The sequence below is a fragment of the Bufo bufo genome, chromosome 2 (assembly GCF_905171765.1).
Source record: "Bufo bufo chromosome 2, aBufBuf1.1, whole genome shotgun sequence".
Classification (NCBI taxonomy): Eukaryota; Metazoa; Chordata; class Amphibia; order Anura; family Bufonidae; genus Bufo; species Bufo bufo.
In genome coordinates this window covers 501,949,132-501,968,210 of record NC_053390.1, presented here as the reverse complement: position 1 = coordinate 501,968,210, position 19,079 = coordinate 501,949,132, and the positions used below count along the sequence as shown (strand labels likewise).

Below are 19,079 nucleotides of genomic sequence, written 5' to 3'. Positions count from 1 at the left end.
AGAAACCAGATCCTTAGTGCCCTCAACACCCGGATGTCTACAAAAGGCAGAATCGTGACACTCACCCAACAGCTGGAGACGAAATTGTACAGGGACAAATAACTTATCTGTTGGGGTGGATGCCGGTGCCAGATGTTGTTCAGCCTTAATGCGAGCCGAGAAATCCTGGGTTAGAGCCGCTAAGAAGATGTTTACTGGTAGGATGGATTCAGGCAGCGTCTCAGTGGTTTGAAAAGCATGGAAGCTCCGAGATAATGCGTCTGCCTTCACATTTTTACTTCCCGGCCTGAACGTAATGGAGAAATCAAAACGGGTAAAAAACAGAGCCCATCGGGCTTGTCGGGGATTCAACCTCTTAGCAGACTCAAGAAACATTAGGTTTTTATGATCAGTGACAACAGTTACTCGATGCCTTGCCCCCTCCAAAAAATGCCTCCACTCCTCAAATGCCTATTTAATAGCCAGCAGCTCCCTATTCCCTATGTCGTAGTTTCTCTCCGTGGGAGAGAATTTCCTAGAGAAGAAGGCACACGGTCTCAGGTTAGTGAGGCTAGCAGGACCTTGTGAAAGGACTGCTCCTGCGCCGTCCTCGGACGCATCCACCTCCACAATAAAGGGTCTCTCCTGATCAGGCTGGATCAGAATGGGAGCGCTACTAAATGCCTTTTTTAATGTTTCAAATGAAGAAATGGCCTTGGTAGACCAATTCTCCAAATCCGCCCCTTTCTTAGTAAGGTCGGTCAATGGCTTAGCAATTACAGAAAAATTCATGATAAATTTACGGTAGTAATTAGCGAAACCCAAAAAACGTTGTAAAGCCTTTAAGGATGAAGGCCTTACCCATTCCTTAATTGCTAAAACCTTACCAGGATCCATCTTAAAGGCGTGAGGAGTCAAAACGTGCCTTAGAAACAGTATCTCCTGTACACCAAAGACACATTTCTCTTGCTTAGCGGATAGCTGGTTCTCCCTCAACACCTCTAATACTTGTTTGACATGAGACACATGAGATTCGAAATCAGGAGAGAATATCAAAATGTCGTCAAGATAGACAATAATAAATTTCCCTAAGAACTCCCTAAGAATATCGTTCATTAAGTTTTGGAACACAGCTGGGGCATTGCTGAGTCCAAAAGGCATCACCTGATATTCAAAGTGTCCTATCGGAGTATTGAACGCTGTCTTCCATTCATCTCCCTCCTTGATTCGGATTAGATTGTATGCCCCTTTCAGGTCAATCTTGGAAAACCAGGTTGCCCCCAAAACCTGGTTAAATAAATCCGGAATAAATGGGAGAGAGTATCTATTTTGGACAGTGATTTTATTTAATCTCCGGTAATCAATACAAGGCCTAAGACCACCATCCTTCTTTTTAACAAAGAAAAACCCTGCTCCCATAGGAGAGACTGAAGGTCTAATATGCCCTTTAGCAAGGCTCTCCTTAATATAATCTTCCATAGCCTTGCGTCCGGGCCCTGAAAGATTATAAATTCGCCCTTTAGGAAATTCGGCACCCTCTATTAGCTCTATGGCGCAATCATAAGGTCTATGGAGGGGTAGAACCTCTGGAGTAGGGGACGAGAACACATCAGAATATTCTTTAATAACAGAGGGTAATGTATTAGACCTTACTGAAACCCCAGCCTGGACCACGGACAAGCATGAGTCACACTTAGGTCCCCATTTCACCAACTCTCCTTTGGACCAATCAATTGTGGGGTTATGTAAACGGAGCCAAGGCAACCCTAGTACCACCTTAACCGGTAGGTTCTCCAGGACTAGAAGAGAACATCTCTCAGAGTGGCACACACCCACTGTCAGAGAAATTTCAGAGGTACATGACCTCACCGTACCACCAATCAGGGGAGTAGCATCAATAGCCATGACATGGATAGGTGTAGGTAAAGCAAACATTGGAATACCCAATTTACAAACTCAAAGTCAATAAAGCTGGCCACTGAACCGGAATCAATAAAGGCCTTACCCAGCCACTTATTAACCCCCAGAGAAATTGTTATGGGTACCAAAAGCTTACATTTAGAAAAATCAGGGTGTACCTGGTCTTTAGGTTGTCTTGCCTTAAGAGACTTGTCAGAGAGGACCCTCTTAGGACACTTGTTGATCCAATGGCCAGGATCTCCACAGTAGAAGCACTCTCCGCGTCTGCGAAGAAGATTACCCCGGGTCATGCCAACCTGCATGGGTTCCTCAGTGGAGACCTCAGTGTTGTTCCTGGAAAAGGCCTCTGGCTGGACCACCATCTGAGAACAGAACTGTCGTTCTTGTCGTCTCTCTCTAACTCGTCTGTCAAGTCGGACAACTAGGGTTATCGTCTCCTCTAAGGTCTCAGGAATTTGATAATTGACTAATAGATCTTTTAAATTATCAGATAGACCAGACCTAAACTGACTCTTCAGGGCTGGTTCATTCCATCTTGAGGGGACACACCACCGTCTGAATTGGGTGCAATACTCCTCCGCAGGGAGATGGCCCTGAACCAGTGCCCTAAGAGCCGTCTCGGCTACCAGGGCCCTGTCTGGTTCGTCATAGAGGGTACCCAGGGCCTGAAAAAAACCCTCCACAGAAGTTAGACAACTGGCCCCAGGAGGTAACGAAAATGCCCAGTCCTGGGGATCACCCTGTAGTAGAGAAATGATAATCCCCAAGCGTTGGCTCTCGGGATCGGAGGACACGGGGCGCAAACGGAAGTAGAGTTTGCAACTCTCCTTAAAGGAGAGAAAGCTCTTCCGGTCTCCAGAAAAGGGTTCTGGGAGCTTGATCTGGGGTTCAAAATGTGGACTGGAGGGCAGAGGAGTGGAAGAACCTTGCCCTAACTCAAAAGAACAGAGTTTCTCTCCTAGCTCCTGCACCATCTGTGTCAAGTTAGAGACATGGTCAGTCAGGGTAGTAAGAGGATTCGAGATACAGTGGTTATTGGGCCTGTTAATCTGTAACGGTCACATCCACACACACACAGGGGGAGGGATAGTGACCACTGCGCTCCACCCTCACCCCTGGCCCTGCCTACTTGCCTCACGAGTCCTGATGACAGGGGACAACTCGACGACAGTCCCTTACTTAGGATACGTGCAGGGAAGACAGACAAGACAAAATACGGAACATGAACGGACCGGGTCAGAACCAAGAGAGCTACGCAGTACAAAAGGGTTAAGCAAAGAATGGTCAGGAGAAGCCGGGTCAAATACCAGTAGAGCAGAGAAGTACCAGAGGAGTCCTAAGAGAGTAGTCAGGTGGGAGCCGAGGTCACAATACCAGGACGGATGCGCAGTACAGAAGGAGCAGGCAAAGGATCGTCAGGGAGCGGAATTAGGTGAGTAATCAGTAGTCCAACAAATAGCCAGGAACCTAGAAATTAACAGGCAACCTGTGACTAGCAGGCTGCCTGTATTTATAGTGGGGAGTGAGGGTCATGTGACGTGACCAGCGTCACATGACCGACAGACCAACCAGTTGAGCACCGAGTGATCAGCTCGGCGCTCAAGGCAGACTTAGGAGCAGGGAGCCACCCAGCAGTAAAGCCGCCCTGGGAATGAGGTCAAACACAGATCCACATTCCCAAAGCTAAGCAACAGGTCTGTGGGTAATGGGGGACCGAGTGCACCTTCGGAACCCCGTTACACATGTGTTGCATTGATTCATTGTAGTTTTGGTATGGGTATCAACGTTGGTCTTATATCGGTATTTATATGTGTATAACATAAACATACTCCACATGAAAACTTACAATTACTTGGCTTGGCCCTTGGGGATCTCGGACACCACTTCAACACTTTGGCCGGGGGCTCGGTGGAGCTGATGTGCTTTATCCTAATGAGAAAGATTTCATAATAAGGATTTGGAGAAAGGGCAGAGGGATATCAGAGCAGGGAGAGGCTGGTGCTGCTACTAGGGGGCTCATACCATGGGGGAGCAATAAAGCCCACCATAATGCCCCCCCCCCCAGTAGAAATAATTCTCCTTATAATGTGCAAAACATACCCCCTTGTAATGCCCCCAGTTGAGCTAATGTTCCCATAATGTGCCAATATAAAATACCCCTTCTCAGTGCCCCCGTAGATGACCCCATAGTGCTCCTCTCCCCCCTTCCCCATAGTACCCACCATAATGTGTCCCAGTATAAAATGCCCCTATACAGAGCCCCCATATAAAATACCCCCTATTTTTAGCCTCAGTAGATACCCCTATAGTGCACCCAATAATGTGCCAGTAATAAGTGCCCCAATAGATGCCCCCCAATCATGTGCCAGTAAGATGTGCCCTCATAGATGCCCCCCAATCATGTGCCAGTAATAAGAGCCCCCCGCCATCATGTGCCAGTAGCCAGAGTGCCCCCCTATCATGTTCCAGTAGCCCCCTTATGTGCCAGTCACCCCCCTATCATGTGCCAGTAGCCCCCCTATCAAGTGTCAGTAGCCCCCCCTTATGTGCCAGTAGCCACCTATCATGTGCCAGTAAACCCCCTTATGTGCCAGTAGCCCCCTTATGTGCCAGTAGTCCCCCTTATGTGCCAGTAGCCTCCTATCATGTGCCAATAGCTCCCCTTATGTGCCAGTAGCCCCCCTTATGTGCCAGTAGCCTCCTATCATGTGCCAGTAGCCCCCCGTATGTGCCTGCCAGTAGTCCCCCTTATGTGCCAGTAGCCACCTATCATGTGCCAGTAAACCCCCTTATGTGCCAGTAGCCCCCTTATGTGCCAGTAGTCCCCCTTATGTGCCAGTAGCCTCCTATCATGTGCCAATAGCCCCCCTTATGTGCCAGTAGCCCCTCTTATGTGCCAGTAGCTCCCCTTATGTGCCAGTAGCCCCCCTTATGTGCCAGTAGTCCCCCTTATGTGCCAGTAGCCTCCTATCATGTGCCAGTATCCCCCCCAATGTGCCAGTATCAAGTGCCTCTCTCCTTCCCACCCACCCCCATGTGCCAGTATCATAGCGCCATCTCCCCACCACAATGTGCCAGTATTAAGTGCCTCTCTCCTTCCCACCCCCCATATGTGCCAGTATCATAGTGCCATCTCCCCCCTCCCAATGTGCCAGTATCAAGTGCCTCTCTCCTTCCCACCCCCACCCCCATGTGCCAGTATCATAGTACCAACCCCCCATGTGCCAGTATCAAGTGCCTCTCTCCTTCCCCCCATGTGCCAGTATCAAGTGCCTCCCGCTCCCCCCATGTGGCAGTAACAGTCGGGTATTTAAAAAAAACACTTATACTTACCTCCATGTCAGCCTCTTCCGGCCTGTGTCCCGTGCTGTATGTCCATATATGGAGTCAGTGCTTGCGTATTCTAATTTAGCCTGTATTTCAGAAAAGTTTCTGCTGGGACTCGAACCCACAACCTTCTGTATCAGGTGCAAGGCACTTAACCACACAGCTATAAGAGCTGCTTAGCCACTGCCTGAAAAAATATGAGACTTCTACTGTAGACTCGTTTATAGCTTTGATAGCTAGTGTACATCCATACACATGACAGCTGCCCCAGCGCACTCAGCTCTACTATATCTCTATATATGATAGCTGCCTCAGCACACCCAGCTCTGCTACATCTATACACATGACAGCTGCCCCAGCACACCCAGATCTGCTACATCTATACACATGACAGCTGCCCCAGCATACCCAGATCTGCTACATCTATACACATGACAGCTGCCCCAGCGCACTCAGCTCTGCTATATCTCTATATATGATAGCTGCCCCAGCACACCCAGCTCTGCTACATCTATACACATGACAGCTCCCCCAGCTCTGCTACATCTATACACATGACAGCTGCCCCAGCACAATCAGCTCTGCTATATCTCTATATATCTATCTACTGTATAGTAATACTTACAGATATATAGATATAGCAGAGCTGAGTGTGCAGTATCATAGTGCCATAGCACACTCAGTTCTACTATATCTCTATATATGACAGCTGCCCCAGCACACCCAGCTCTGCTACATCTATACACATGACAGCGGCCCCTGCACACTCAGCTCTGCCATATCTCTATATATCTATCTACTGTATAGTAATACTTACAGATATATAGATATAGTAGAGCTGAGTGTGCTGGGGCAGCTGTCATATATAGAGATATAGTAGAGCTGAGTGTGCTGGGCAGCTGTCATGTGCATTAGATGTACACTGGTTATAACAGCTACAGTTGTTTTCAAAATTATTCAACCCCCACTGAAATCGAGTATTTTGGCCAGTTTGACATTGATTTTGATCATTTCAGTCATTTTGTTTACAATTAAATCAAAGAGGCACTTGTAAGTCAGACAAATATAACATAACATTTATAATGAAATAACCACAAATGTCTTTTCTGTGCTCACATCATTATCAGTTTTATTCAACCCCCAAGTGACATTCAATCTTAGTACTTAGTACAACATCCTTTTCCAGTTATAACAGCTTTTAAACGTGAAGCATAGCTTGACACAAGTGTCTTGCAGCGATCTACGGGTATCTTCGCCCATTCTTCATGGGCAAAAGCCTCCAGTTCAGTCACATTCTTAGGCTTGCACGCTGCAACTGCTTTCTTTAAGTCCCACCAGAGGTTCTCAATCGGATTTAAGTCTGGTGACTGCGTTGGCCACTTCAAAATGTTCCAGCCTTTAATCTGCAACCATGCTCTAGTGGACTTGGAGGTATGCTTGGGATCATTGTCCTGTTGAAAGGTCCAACGTCTCCCAAGCCTCAGGTTTGTGACGGACTGCATCACATTTTCATCCAATATCTCCTGGTACTGGAGAGAATTCAAGGTACCTTGCACACGCTGAAGCTTCTCTGTACCTGTAGAAGCAAAACAGCCCCAAAGCATGATTGACCCCCCACCATGCTTCACAGTAGGCAAGGTGTTATTTTCTTCATAGGCCTTGTTCTTCCTCCTCCAAACATAGCGTTGATCCATGGGCCCAAACAGTTCTAATTTTGTTTCATCAGTCCACAGAACACTATCCCAAAACTTTTGTGGTTTGTCCACATGACTTTTGGCATACTGCAGTCGACTCTTCTTATTCTTTGGAGACAGCAAGGGGGTGCGCCTGGGAGTTCTGGCATGGAGGCCTTCATTACGCAGTGTGTGCCTTATTGTCTGAGCTGAAACTTCAGTACCCACATCTGACAAATCTTTTTTCAGTTCCTCAGCAGTCACACGGGGACTTTTCTCCACTTTGCTCTTCAGGTAGCGCACAGAAGTCGAAGTCAGCATCTTCTTTCTGCCACGACCAGGTAGCGTTTCAACAGTGCCCTTTGCCTTGAATTTGCGAATGATGCTTCCTATGGTGTCTCTTGGTATGTTTAACATCTTTGCAATCTTCTTATAGCCATTGCCCTTCCTGTGAAGAGAAATCACCTCTTCTCTTGTCTTCCTGGACCATTCTCTTGACTTCACCATGTTTGTAAACACACCAGTAAATGTCTAGAAGGAGCTGAGTATCACAGTCCTTTTAAATCTGCCTAATTGTTGCTTATTATGCTTGATTGCTGCTCCTTGACATCCACAGGTGTTTTCAATACCTGATCGAAAACACTTAAATGAACCTCTGTTCTTAAGAGTGGTAGTCTTTAAGGGGTTGAATAATTGTGTCAATGAAGAAATCACAAAAAAAACATTTAATACTGTATTACAAAAACAATTGATGTCATTTTAGTTGCATTTGGTTCTTTAAAAAGTCCTTGTAAGATTTCATTCTGAACACAATTACAAATGTACACTAAATTCCCTAAAACCCTTTACAGCACTGGGGGTTGAATAATTTGGAACACAACTGTATAACAGAGTCTACAGTAGAAGTCTCATATTTTTCAGTCAGTGGCTATATAGCTCTTATAGCTGTGTGGCTAAGTGCTTTGCCTCTGATACAGAAGGTCGTGGGTTTGAATCCCAGCAGACACATCTCTCCCTCTAGTGAGGACGGCAATACACATGACTATGCCTGGGATTTGTATCTTGTAAATGAGAAGCGTGCAGGCAGGGCGTCTATAAAGTAGTAAGGGCGCTGCCATCCTGCATGTTACAGTTTGTGGTGCGCTGTCGGCGCCCCTCTTCTGACAGCGCCCTGGGCGGCCACCCAGGAAACAAGAAACGGCCCTGCGACCTATCCCAAATATAGGTCATCAATATCTGTAACCGAGATAACCCCTTTAAGCCACTCACGCGGTCAGTAAATTGCATCAGTATCTGTAAACCAAAACCAGGGAGTGGGACCTAGTATAATGTAAAGATATGTTCCTGTCTGTACTCACTCCTGGTTTTAGTTTACAAACACTGATGTAAAGTACATTGACCAAATACTGACTGTGAAAGTGGTCTAATTTTCAGATATTACCCAGCAGAATACAGGACAAGATAAGACAATATTACCATGTGAACACATGGCATTTGAAAAAAGAATTGGAAAGTGACCAATGTGTGAGTTTCTGACCTGTGTCATTCCTTCCTGGAGTTGATGGTGACATCTGCCAGCACTTTATCTTAGACAGCAGCTGGTACTGCATCTCCATGATCACAAATGTTGTGTTAGACTTTTGTGTTATTGTTTTTCTTTTATTATAGTCATTTCTATTGTCAGTGTGCCAGATGACTGTATTAAAACTCTCATGGTCCATTTTTGTCATAATTGGGCAACATATTTCCTTTCCATGGTGAAAATTCCATCATTACTCCAAATGAGACAACAGTTTGAAATGCCATGTCAAGTTTTGTTTCAAACTTTTTTTATTTTTTATGAATAAAGCACAAGTAAAAAAAAAATGAGGGTGGTTTGTTTATCCTTTGTGGTTATGTGGCAGATACGGAGAAGAGTACATTCTACTAAATTGCCGTATCTATCGCTAGCATGATGTTAAAAATATGCTTAGCATTTTATATATACCGCTATAATAGTATGTCCACAATTCTGATGTCATGTACGTTTTACAAATAACTTCATGGTAACTGGAGAGCTGCCTTATCCTTTTGGAGCAGATAGTAAACCATACAAGCTGACTGATAAGGGACAGGAAGCATTTAAGATAAGATAAACAAAGAATGAGCAGGACTCCTTGGGCCCAGTATATAGCACAGGAACAACACCACAAAACTGGTACAATTTACACAGGGGCGTAACTAAAGGCTCATGGGCCCTGGTGCAAGAGTTGAGCTTGGGCCCCCTTCCCTCAGTGCTTTGTGGCCAGGGGCAGGGGAGCACATTGCCTTCATGCTGCCTGAGGCAAAGATTGAAATGACACCCCCCCTTCCATGCCAAATTCTTGACCTAATCCCTCCCCCCCAGCCAGAGGTGTAACTTGACCAGTATGCGCTTTCTATAATACTCGTGTCTTCTTATGTAGCACAAGGGTCTTTGGGCCCCCCTCAAGATCCTGGACCCCCTATAGCTACGCCCTTGAATTTACAGCAGGAGTAGCTCCAAAATAAAGCTAGCTATACATTTGGCCGATAGGTATTCCTCCCGACCCGATCATAGGGGAGGGAAGTAAGCCACTGCTAGACACTCCTGTGGTGGCAGCTTATCTCCCTGATGAACAAAAGGATGGTACATGTTGGAATCAACTCAGTGCTTCTTTCCACCCAACATCTGACATCAAGAGAAAGTGAGGACACCCCATACATACATGTTCGATGCTTGGTCGGTCCCATTAGCAGGTTTGTCTGAATTTAATGTAATGTGTTAGTTACCCCGCCTGTTTGCCTGAAAATTATTTCACTGACATAAATGAATTTTGATCAGGTTAGCTGAACATCCAGCATAATGATGACTGCTACTGGCTTATGTGCACAGTCACAATAAAGGTAGCCAGAAACATTAGATGACACGACAAGCTGTTGCCATTAATACACTAGGCAAAAGTTGTGTCATATACAGTAGTGCCTACACAATCAACCAGCCAGTATACGGGACATATGAAACACTGCTTCCCTTATACATTAGTGACAACTATCACTGGGACAGCAAAATAAAAATGTTATCAGATAACTCTCCTCAGTTCCTATAGCACCATCTGGTTGCTGGCTGATCCAGATGATCAGCTCCAAGCCTCCAACAGACCGATGACTTTTTACTACAGTTGGATCGCCATTCAATAATAGTTTGCCATAAACGGAAATTGACATCATGTAGTCATGATCATTTTGAATTCCTGCCAAAACCTAGCTCAGTAGTTATATTATATATAGTCATAAAATATCCGTATTAGCGGATAAGCTCTGAACAGCAGAACAGACTGTCCTAAATATCCCATGCCTGCTCCGTGGTTTTATGTCAATAGCATATTAAAGGGTTTTCCCCATGACTTAGATATTGTTGGACTATCCTCATCAATATCACAATGATCAGCAGTTTTGGGTAGCTTCTGGAAACTATACAGCAGACTGGAGGCACAGTCCACGTGGAGGGCTGGAACTCAGCTCCCATTCATTTGAATAGTTGCTGAGCAGCAGTATCCCAGCTCCTCCACAACACAATGGCCAGAACCCTGTGCTCCCAACTCCTTCCATTGTATAGTTTTTGGGGTCGGGTGCCGGACCCCCACCAATCTGTCCTATAAAACCCTTCACAAAATAAGGGCTTTTGTAAATAGCAGCGTGTATTTTACTATAGAGTTTGCCAGGTGAGAGTAAGTTGCTTCCTCATTCTAAAAATATCTATGAAGCAATAACTATCCATGTCATTTTATACCATGTTCTGTTAAAGCTAAAACATAAAACTTTAGTAACCACCTTTTCTGTGCAAAAAGTAATTGTATCTTTGTAGTACTGCAAGGGCCACAAGCTCTTCATTTTCCTTTCTACATCCCCATTGACTGACCGGGAATATCTATGCTCTCAATGACCAAACATCTTCCCATGATAATGCATCAACAGTTTGGTTTGAAACGTTTCTACTAAATTGTTTCAGGAAACAGATGCAACTTCTGCTTCGGTGTCATGAGGAGGCCGGTGTCATCTTCAGGAGTATCTGGGTTGCGTCTGCCGTCTGTGACTGTTGGTATGCTTTTACTATACACAATAGTACATGTTACAACAACTTAAAGCTGTAAATGCAACATACACAAAGGAAACAAATAATGCAGGCAGTGACATGTCTGAAGGGTCAGGACCTCATTTCAAGCATTCTTGTGGCAGTGACATATCCAAAGGCACTCTCCTAGCACTGACATTCACAGCAAACGGTTCGACATAAAATTTCTGTCGCTGCACAACAGCCTGATAGAGATACATTACTGTGAGTTCAATATTTCCAGTGCAGAATGGGTCAATATTGGCAATTAAAATATCTAATTCATTATTAGTATTAATAACTAAGAGACAAAATAAGTAAAAGCCACCAGACCATTCACAAACTAAAGCCATCTACTATGGAAAAACATGATACATATATATTTCATTCTCAAGTTGGTAAAGCTTACGTATATGCACATTTACTGCCTACTGAGAGTTTCTACTGTACTGTATGCTATGTATCTGGGTAATTCATTAGAGTATGCAGATTACAATTTAAGGAATCAGAGTCATTAGAATCCCAAATATGATGGAGAGATGGTGGCTCAGTGGTCAGCACTGGTGCCTTGCAGTCTGAGCTCCTAGGTTTGAAAATAACCAAGGTCAACATCTGCATGGAGTTTGTATGTTCTCCCCGTGTTTGTGTGGGTTTTCTCCCACACTCCAAAGACATACTGATAGGGACCTTAGATTGTGAGCCCCATTGCAGACAGCCTGATGCTAATGTCTGTAAAGTGCTGGGTAATATGTCAGCGATATAGAAGTGAGTAAATTAAATAAAATGAAAACCTATAGATGAATGCTCCATCAAACGCCTTATACTGGATGGTTACTGTGGAAGTATTGTCTCAGTGCTTCTAGGGAGTAAACAGAGTTTCTTATACGGCACACAATACTGACAGATAGGGACCATAATACAGTGTATAAGATGGTTGTGTACAGTATTGCAGTATGTAATGCATGCAGACATAGCCTTCTAACTAGAGCTGCTTCTTCTACCTATACTCCTTATGTTCTTCAAACACCAGCAAAATAAAGAATCTAATTACAAAGAGGAGATAGGCTGTGCATCATACAGTATATCATTTCATCTTGGACGACCTACCATATACAAGAGTGCCTTCGTATTGGGTACCGGGTATATGATATCATTCTCTGTTAGATTCTTGTACACTTTGGGACAAGGTGAAGAAGGTGTGCACTGGAATGTGCTACAGATAATCCATGAAGTATCCCATGAGTAGTAATCCAGAGTAGCAAATATCCACACGCTTATCTGAGAATCCAATATTGCTCCTTTGTGCGTCACACAATATGACTACATAGGTGGAAAGCAATCTGATTTTGAAATATTCTTATTTCCAGAAGTTTCAGAAACCATAGTAATCACTGTAGAGGAAGCTGATATAAAGTCAAAGTGGAAGTCATTATTTCCACCATATCCTAACATTATTTTTCTGTGTAGTGCCCCAGGAAAGAATTTGGTTTGTTTTAAAATGCTGTAGGAAGTCTCTTCCAGTTCCTGTCCAGAACATGTGCGCTGCTCTCCATCAGTGGCGCTTTAAAGTGTTGCTTTGTTTTCATTCTCAAATCAGAGACTGGTACAATGCACTTTCTGTGTCTGCTGCCTGGGACTGTCCATGTCACTCTCCTCCCTCTACACACCCACGGGGTGAATGCAAGTGCCCTCCCTTCACTCTGTCTCTCCCCCCTCTTCTTGTCCTGTGTGGAGTGTCTTGATTGCTCTGCTAAAACCTGACACCATGTAGAAAGAAGAAAGAAAACTTCCTTTCCTGTAGCTTTTCCATTGTTTCTGGATCCCTTGAAAGCAAACAGCACTAAAATCCTGCCCCAGCCCTGACAACAGAGCCACCACTTACATGGACTAGCATCTCAGTTGATTCTTAAGACTAATATTATATTCTCCTATTTCTTTACAGAATGTGTTTTTCATTTTCTCCTGATTCTTATCATCGTCCTGTGGTCTACCTTACTTGGTCATCATCGCTTGCTAAGGAGTGAGCCTTCTTTTGCAATCAGATGAGGAAGCGTTCACACTCTTCTTTCACTTCCACTATGTATTTCTCACGTGTTACTTAAATCCTAACTAGCACACACTATATCTGAATTATTTCAGAAGAGTACAACTAGGCTCAGACGCACAAGTATTTGCACTGTATTTTTATCCGTTAAGCATTGAGTAGACCTTGAGTTGCATGAGGCATCGTCCAGAGCAGTGTTCCTCAACTCCAGTCCTCAGGGCCCACCTGTCAGTTATTTTTTAGGATCTCCTTAGTATTACATAGAAACATAGAATGTGTCGGCAGATAAGAACCATTTGGCCCATCTAGTTTGCCCAATATATCTGAATCCTATGAATAGTCCCTGGCCCTATCTTATATGAAGGATAGCCTTATGCCTATCCCATGAATGCTTAAACTCCTTCACTGTATTTGCAGCTACCACTTCTGCAGGAAGGCTATTCCATGCATCCACTACTCTCTCAGTAAAGTAATACTTCCTTATATTACTTTTAAACCTTTGCCCCTCTAATTTAAAACTGTGTCCTCTTGTGGTAGTTTTTCTTCTTTTAAATATGCTCTCCTCCTTTACCGAGTTGATTCCCTTTATGTATTTAAAAGTTTTTATCATATCCCCTCTGTCTCGTCTTTCTTCCAAGCTATACATATTAAGGTCCTTTAACCTTTCCTGGTAAGTTTTATCCTGCAATCCATGTACTAGTTTAGTAGCTCTTCTCTGAACTCTCTCTAGAGTATCTATATCCTTCTGGAGATATGGCCTCCAGTACTGCGCACAATACTCCAAGTGAGGTCTCACCAGTGTTCTGTACAGCGGCATAAGCACTTCACTCTTTCTACTGCTTATACCTCTCCCTATACATCCAAGCATTTTGCTGGCATTTCGTGCTGCCCTATTACATTGTCTTCCCACCTTTACGTCTTCTGAAATAATTACTCCTAAATCCCTTTCCTCAGATACTGAGGTCAGGACTGTGTCAAATATTCTATATTCTGCCCTTGGGTTTTTACGCCCCAGGTGCATTATCTTGCACTTATCCACATTAAATTTCAGTTGCCAGAGTTCTGACCATTCTTCTAGTTTTCCTAAATCCTTTTCCATTTGGCGTTTCCCTCCAGGAACATCAACCCTGTTACATATCTTTGTGTCATCAGCAAAAAGACAAACCTTACCATCGAGGCCTTTTGCAATATCACTTATGAAGATATTAAACAAAATTGGTCCCAGTACAGATCCCTGTGGAACCCCACTGGTAACATGACCTTGTTTTGAATGTTCTCCATTGACTACAACCCTCTGTTGTCTGTCACTCAGCCACTGCCTAATCCATTCAACAATATGGGAGTCCATGCTCAATGACTGCAGTTTATTGATAAGTCTTCTATGTGGGACAGTGTCAAAAGCCTTACTAAAATCTAGAAATGCGATGTCTACTGCACCTCCACCGTCTATTATTTTAGTCATTATTGAGCAAGTGATATAATTATTATCACTGTCAATGCATCAGGACTTACCACAGGTATTCATTCTGTGGGATATTCTCAAATCATGACCACCAGGTGGTCCTAAGGACTGGAGTTGAGAAACACTGGCCTAGAGCAGGGGTGCACAAGAGTGGTTCACAGGCGGCTCTTGATGCCTTTCTGTGTGTCCCCCAACCATCTGGTCACAGACATGCTTGTCTCTGTTTGGTGGCTACTCAATGCTCAGAGATGACAGCAGTGGCACACAGCACGGAACCAGTAATATGCAAGTACTAATAGTGCACTGTGTAGCCATCCTTGGAATATATTGGCAGAATTGAGATCTCTTGAAGTTTGTCCCACTCAAGAAAGGACTAGATATTTGAGGATCCATGCATGCCCTCCTCTACAGTGAGAATGGGTGAAAGTGAACCCTCATTTTCCAGATAGGTGGAAGCCCAGGAATTAGAACAGTCACCTATTAGACATGTATGGTGCATATTTTCAATATGTCATGAATGTCTCAGATGGCAATATCCCCTTAAGTTTTACTGCGGCCCTTGTGGTTGGCTAAGGCTACTTTTTACACTGGCGTTTTTGCTGGATCCGGCAGGGTTCAGCAAAAACGCTTCCGTTACTAATAATACAACCATCCGCATCCGTTATGAACGGATCCAGTTGTATTATCTGTAACATTGCCAAGACGGATCCGTCATGAACTCCATTGAAAGTCAATGGGGGACGGATCCGTTTTTTATTGTAGCAGATTGTGTCAGAGAAAATGGATCCGTCCCCATTGACTTGCTCTGCATCCCAGGACGGAAAACAAACTACAACATGTTGTGGTTTGCTCTCTGTATGGGAACGGAACTAAACGGAACGGAATGCATTTTGTAGTATTCCGTTCTGTTCAGTTCAGTTTTGTCGCCATTGACAATGAATGGGGACAAAACGGAAGCGTTTTTTTCCCCGGTATTGAGACCCTATGACGGATCTCAATACCGGAAAACTAAAACGCTAGTGTGAAAGTAGCCTTAATTTGATAATGTGGACTTCAACCCAGAAAAGGTTGTGCATGCGTGGTTTAGAGTAATATCACATTTATTTAAAACCAATAAATACTTGACTGTTAAAAGCTATTGTTTCTTCCTTCTGTAACATAATCAAAGAACAAATAATACACAATTTGTTTAGTTTAGGCCAAGATAATGACCTTTACATTTCCAACCCTTAGGCCTCATGCACACGGCCGTTGTTTGGGTCCGCATCCAAGCCGCCGTTTTGGCGGCTTGGATGCGGACCCATTCACTTCAATGGGGCCGCAAAAGATGCGGACAGCACTCCGTGTGCTGTCCGCATCCGTGGCTCCGTTCCGCTGCCCCGTTAAAAAAATATAACATGTTCTATTCTTGTCCGCCCTTTGCGGACAAGAATAGGCATTTACATTGCGGGCGCCCGTTCCATTCCGCAAATTGCGTATCCGCATGAGGCCTAAGTCTGAGCTTCATAGTCAATTTGAAATGCATTGGTGTGTTATGAGATTTTTTGGGGCTTGTAAGGGGGCAAGCTATTCTGCAGCTGGCCATACACATTAGACAGTCGTTGGCTGAAGCTTATTTCTCCCAGCACCTACAAACAGATGCATTTATAGGACCCCAACTGATATGAAGCTACAGGGCTGAAATAGTGGTACAGTTGGGCTACTTGGTGAGAATGGCTGCATGATTATGTATCAGCAGTGAAGAGCAATGACTCACTCTACAAGTTTATATGACTCAGAAAGTGCTGTATTTTGAGGCAACTACATAAGATAATCACCTGTCTCAGAGAACACTTGAAATGTTATTTCCTCTGAGATAATTCCTACTGGCACAGGAAGCAGTTACATGCGAAAAAACGAGTCCATCAGGTTCAACCGAAGAATGAATAGGAAAGGACATGGAAGGAGGGAAGTTTAAAACTCCCTCTTCATCCAAAGGAAGGTAAAAAAAAAATTGTAATGCATGGACCAGGTTCTGGATCCCAGGTGGTCATCAGACCACATCAACATTCAGAACAACAATTCTATACATTGCCATAAACATCAAAGGGGTTTTCTGCCGATTGGCTGTTTGAGAAGGCAGTAGCGCCACAGCATTCTCTCAGGTTTTCCTAGGCAGAGTAACAACACGTTCATGTGGCATAGGAGCAGCTCAGCCCCATTCAAGTGATACCAGGCACAGCCGCTATACAATGTACGGCACTTTCCTTGTTGAGCTGAAAGAAGACCACGGCACTAACAGGAGAACCAGTGCCTTCTCAAACAGCGGATTGGCGGTGGTCCCGGGTGTCGGACCCCCACGATCAGATACTGATGACCTTTTCCAGAGGATAGGTCATCTATATAAAAATCGCAGAAAACCCTTTTAATGTTAGTCTGTTACTACAATTAACTACTGTGACCATGTCCTGAGGTAGACTATTCAACAGATTCACAGCTCTTAGGCCTCTTTCACACGGGTGTCATGTTTTTGGCACGGATAAGATGCGGGTGCGTCGCGGGAAAATGCGCGATTTTTCCGCGCGAGTGCAAAACATTGTAATGCGTTTTGCACGCGCGTGAGAAAAATCAGCATGTTTGGTACCCAAACCCGAACTTATGTCACAGAAGTTCGGGTTTGGGTTAGGTGTTGTGTAGATTGTATTATTTTCCCTTATAACATGGTTATAAGGGAAAATAATAGCATTCTTAATACAGAATGCATAGTACAATAGGGCTGGAGGGGGGAAGAAAAATTTACTCACCTTAATCCACTTGTTCGCGCAGCCCGGCTTCTCTTCTGTCTTCTTCTTTGAGGAATAGGACCTTTGATGACGTCACTGCGCTCATCACATGGTCCATCACATGGTCTTTTACCATGGTGATGGATCATGTGACAAACCATGTGATGAGCGTAGTGACGTCACCACAGGTCCTTTTCCTGTGCACAGCAAAGATGAAGATAGAAGAGAAGCCGGGCTGCGCGAACAAGTGGATTAAGGTGAGTTAAATTATTTGAAGAAAAAAAATTAACCCCTCCAGCCCTATTGTACTATGCATTCTGTATTAAGAATGCTATTATTTTCCCTTATAACCATGTTATAAGGGAAAATAATAATGATCGGCTCTCCATCCCGATCGTTTCCTAGCAACCATGCATGAAAATCGCACCGCATACGCACTTGCTTGAGGATGCTTGCGATTTTCACGCAGCCCCATTCACTTCTATGGGGCCTGCGTTGCATGAAAAACGCACAATATAGAACATGCTGCGATTTTCACGCAACGCACAAGTGATGCTTGAAAATCACCGCTCATGTGCACAGCCCCATAGAAATGAATGGGTCCGGATTCAGTGCGGGTGCAATGCGTTCACCTCACACATTGCACCCGCACGGAAATCTCGCCCGTGTGAAAGGGGCCTTACAGTGCCTTCAGTATTTACCTCCTTGGAGTTTTTCCTTTTTTGTTGCATTACAACCTGGAATTAAAATGGATTTTTGGGGCTTTGTACTGTTTGATTTACACAACATGGCTATCAATTTGAAGGTGAAAAATATGTTTTACTGTGACACTAACAGACAACAAAATTTAGAACTTTAATGTGCTTACACAGTATGGATCCACTTTTTGCTGTAATTACAGTCTCTTGGGGTAAGCATTGTATATAGGTATCTGTCTATCAGATCAGCTAGACACTGGTATTGTCTGCCCATTCTTCCAGGCTAAGCTGCTCCAACGCCTTCAGGATAGATGGGCTGCCACAGATTCTAGGTTGGATTGAGGTTTGGACTTTAACTAGGACATTCCAAGACATTTATAAGTTTCCACTTATCCCCTTCAGCCACCGTGGCGTACTTGTACATCATAGTGATTGAGGGAATTTATAGAACGGGCTGCTGCACTGAGCCTGCTCCATATTCTGGGGATTCCGGCTGTATAATACAGCATGCACCCAGCCGCAATGACACCAAAACGGTCATTTAACCCTTCAGATGCTGCGTTCAATAGCGATCTTGGCATCTGTGAGGTTAAGCAGAGGGATGCAGCTCCCTCTGCCTTCCGATTGAAGTGCCCGCAGTATTATTGCTCTGATTGGTTACCATGACAACCTTGAGCCTCCTGAGGGTTCCCAGGCCTGTCATAGTAATCTTCCTGCAAAGCTGTGCACGAGACACAGCTCAGCAGGTAGCGCCGCAGAATACTATTTACCATAATAGTTCTCTATTATGGTGTATGGGACAAAAGATCAGAAGATCCTGGGTTCTAGCCCTCTAAGGGTACTTTCACACTAGCGTTTTTCTTTTCCGGCACTGAGTTTCGTCAAAAGGGCTCAATGCTGGAAAATAACTGATCAGGTACAGTACAGACCAAAAGTTTGGACACACCTTCTCATTCAAAGAGTTTTCTTTATTTTCATGACTATGAAGGCATCAAAACTATGAATTAACACATGTGGAATTATATACATAACAAACAAGTGTGAAACAACTGAAAATATGTCATATTCTAGGTTCTTCAAAGTAGCCACCTTTTGCTTTGATT

General features: G+C 44.2%; 1 protein-coding gene across 4 annotated transcripts in view; it reads right to left on the bottom strand.

The window, feature by feature from the left end:
• Positions 1 to 19,079, bottom strand: part of PDE4C (phosphodiesterase 4C) — a 1,350,958-nt gene that overhangs the window by 231,148 nt on the left and 1,100,731 nt on the right. Inside the window, exon 1 of one of the 4 annotated variants that reach the window (XM_040417811.1) lies at positions 12,118 to 12,562. The exons of the other annotated variants lie outside the window; for them this stretch is intronic. Coding sequence (XP_040273745.1) covers positions 12,118 to 12,164 — 47 coding nt within the window. The 5' untranslated portion in view covers positions 12,165 to 12,562. Of the gene's footprint in view, positions 1 to 12,117; positions 12,563 to 19,079 lie in introns of those variants that run through there. 4 annotated transcript variants of the gene reach the window in all.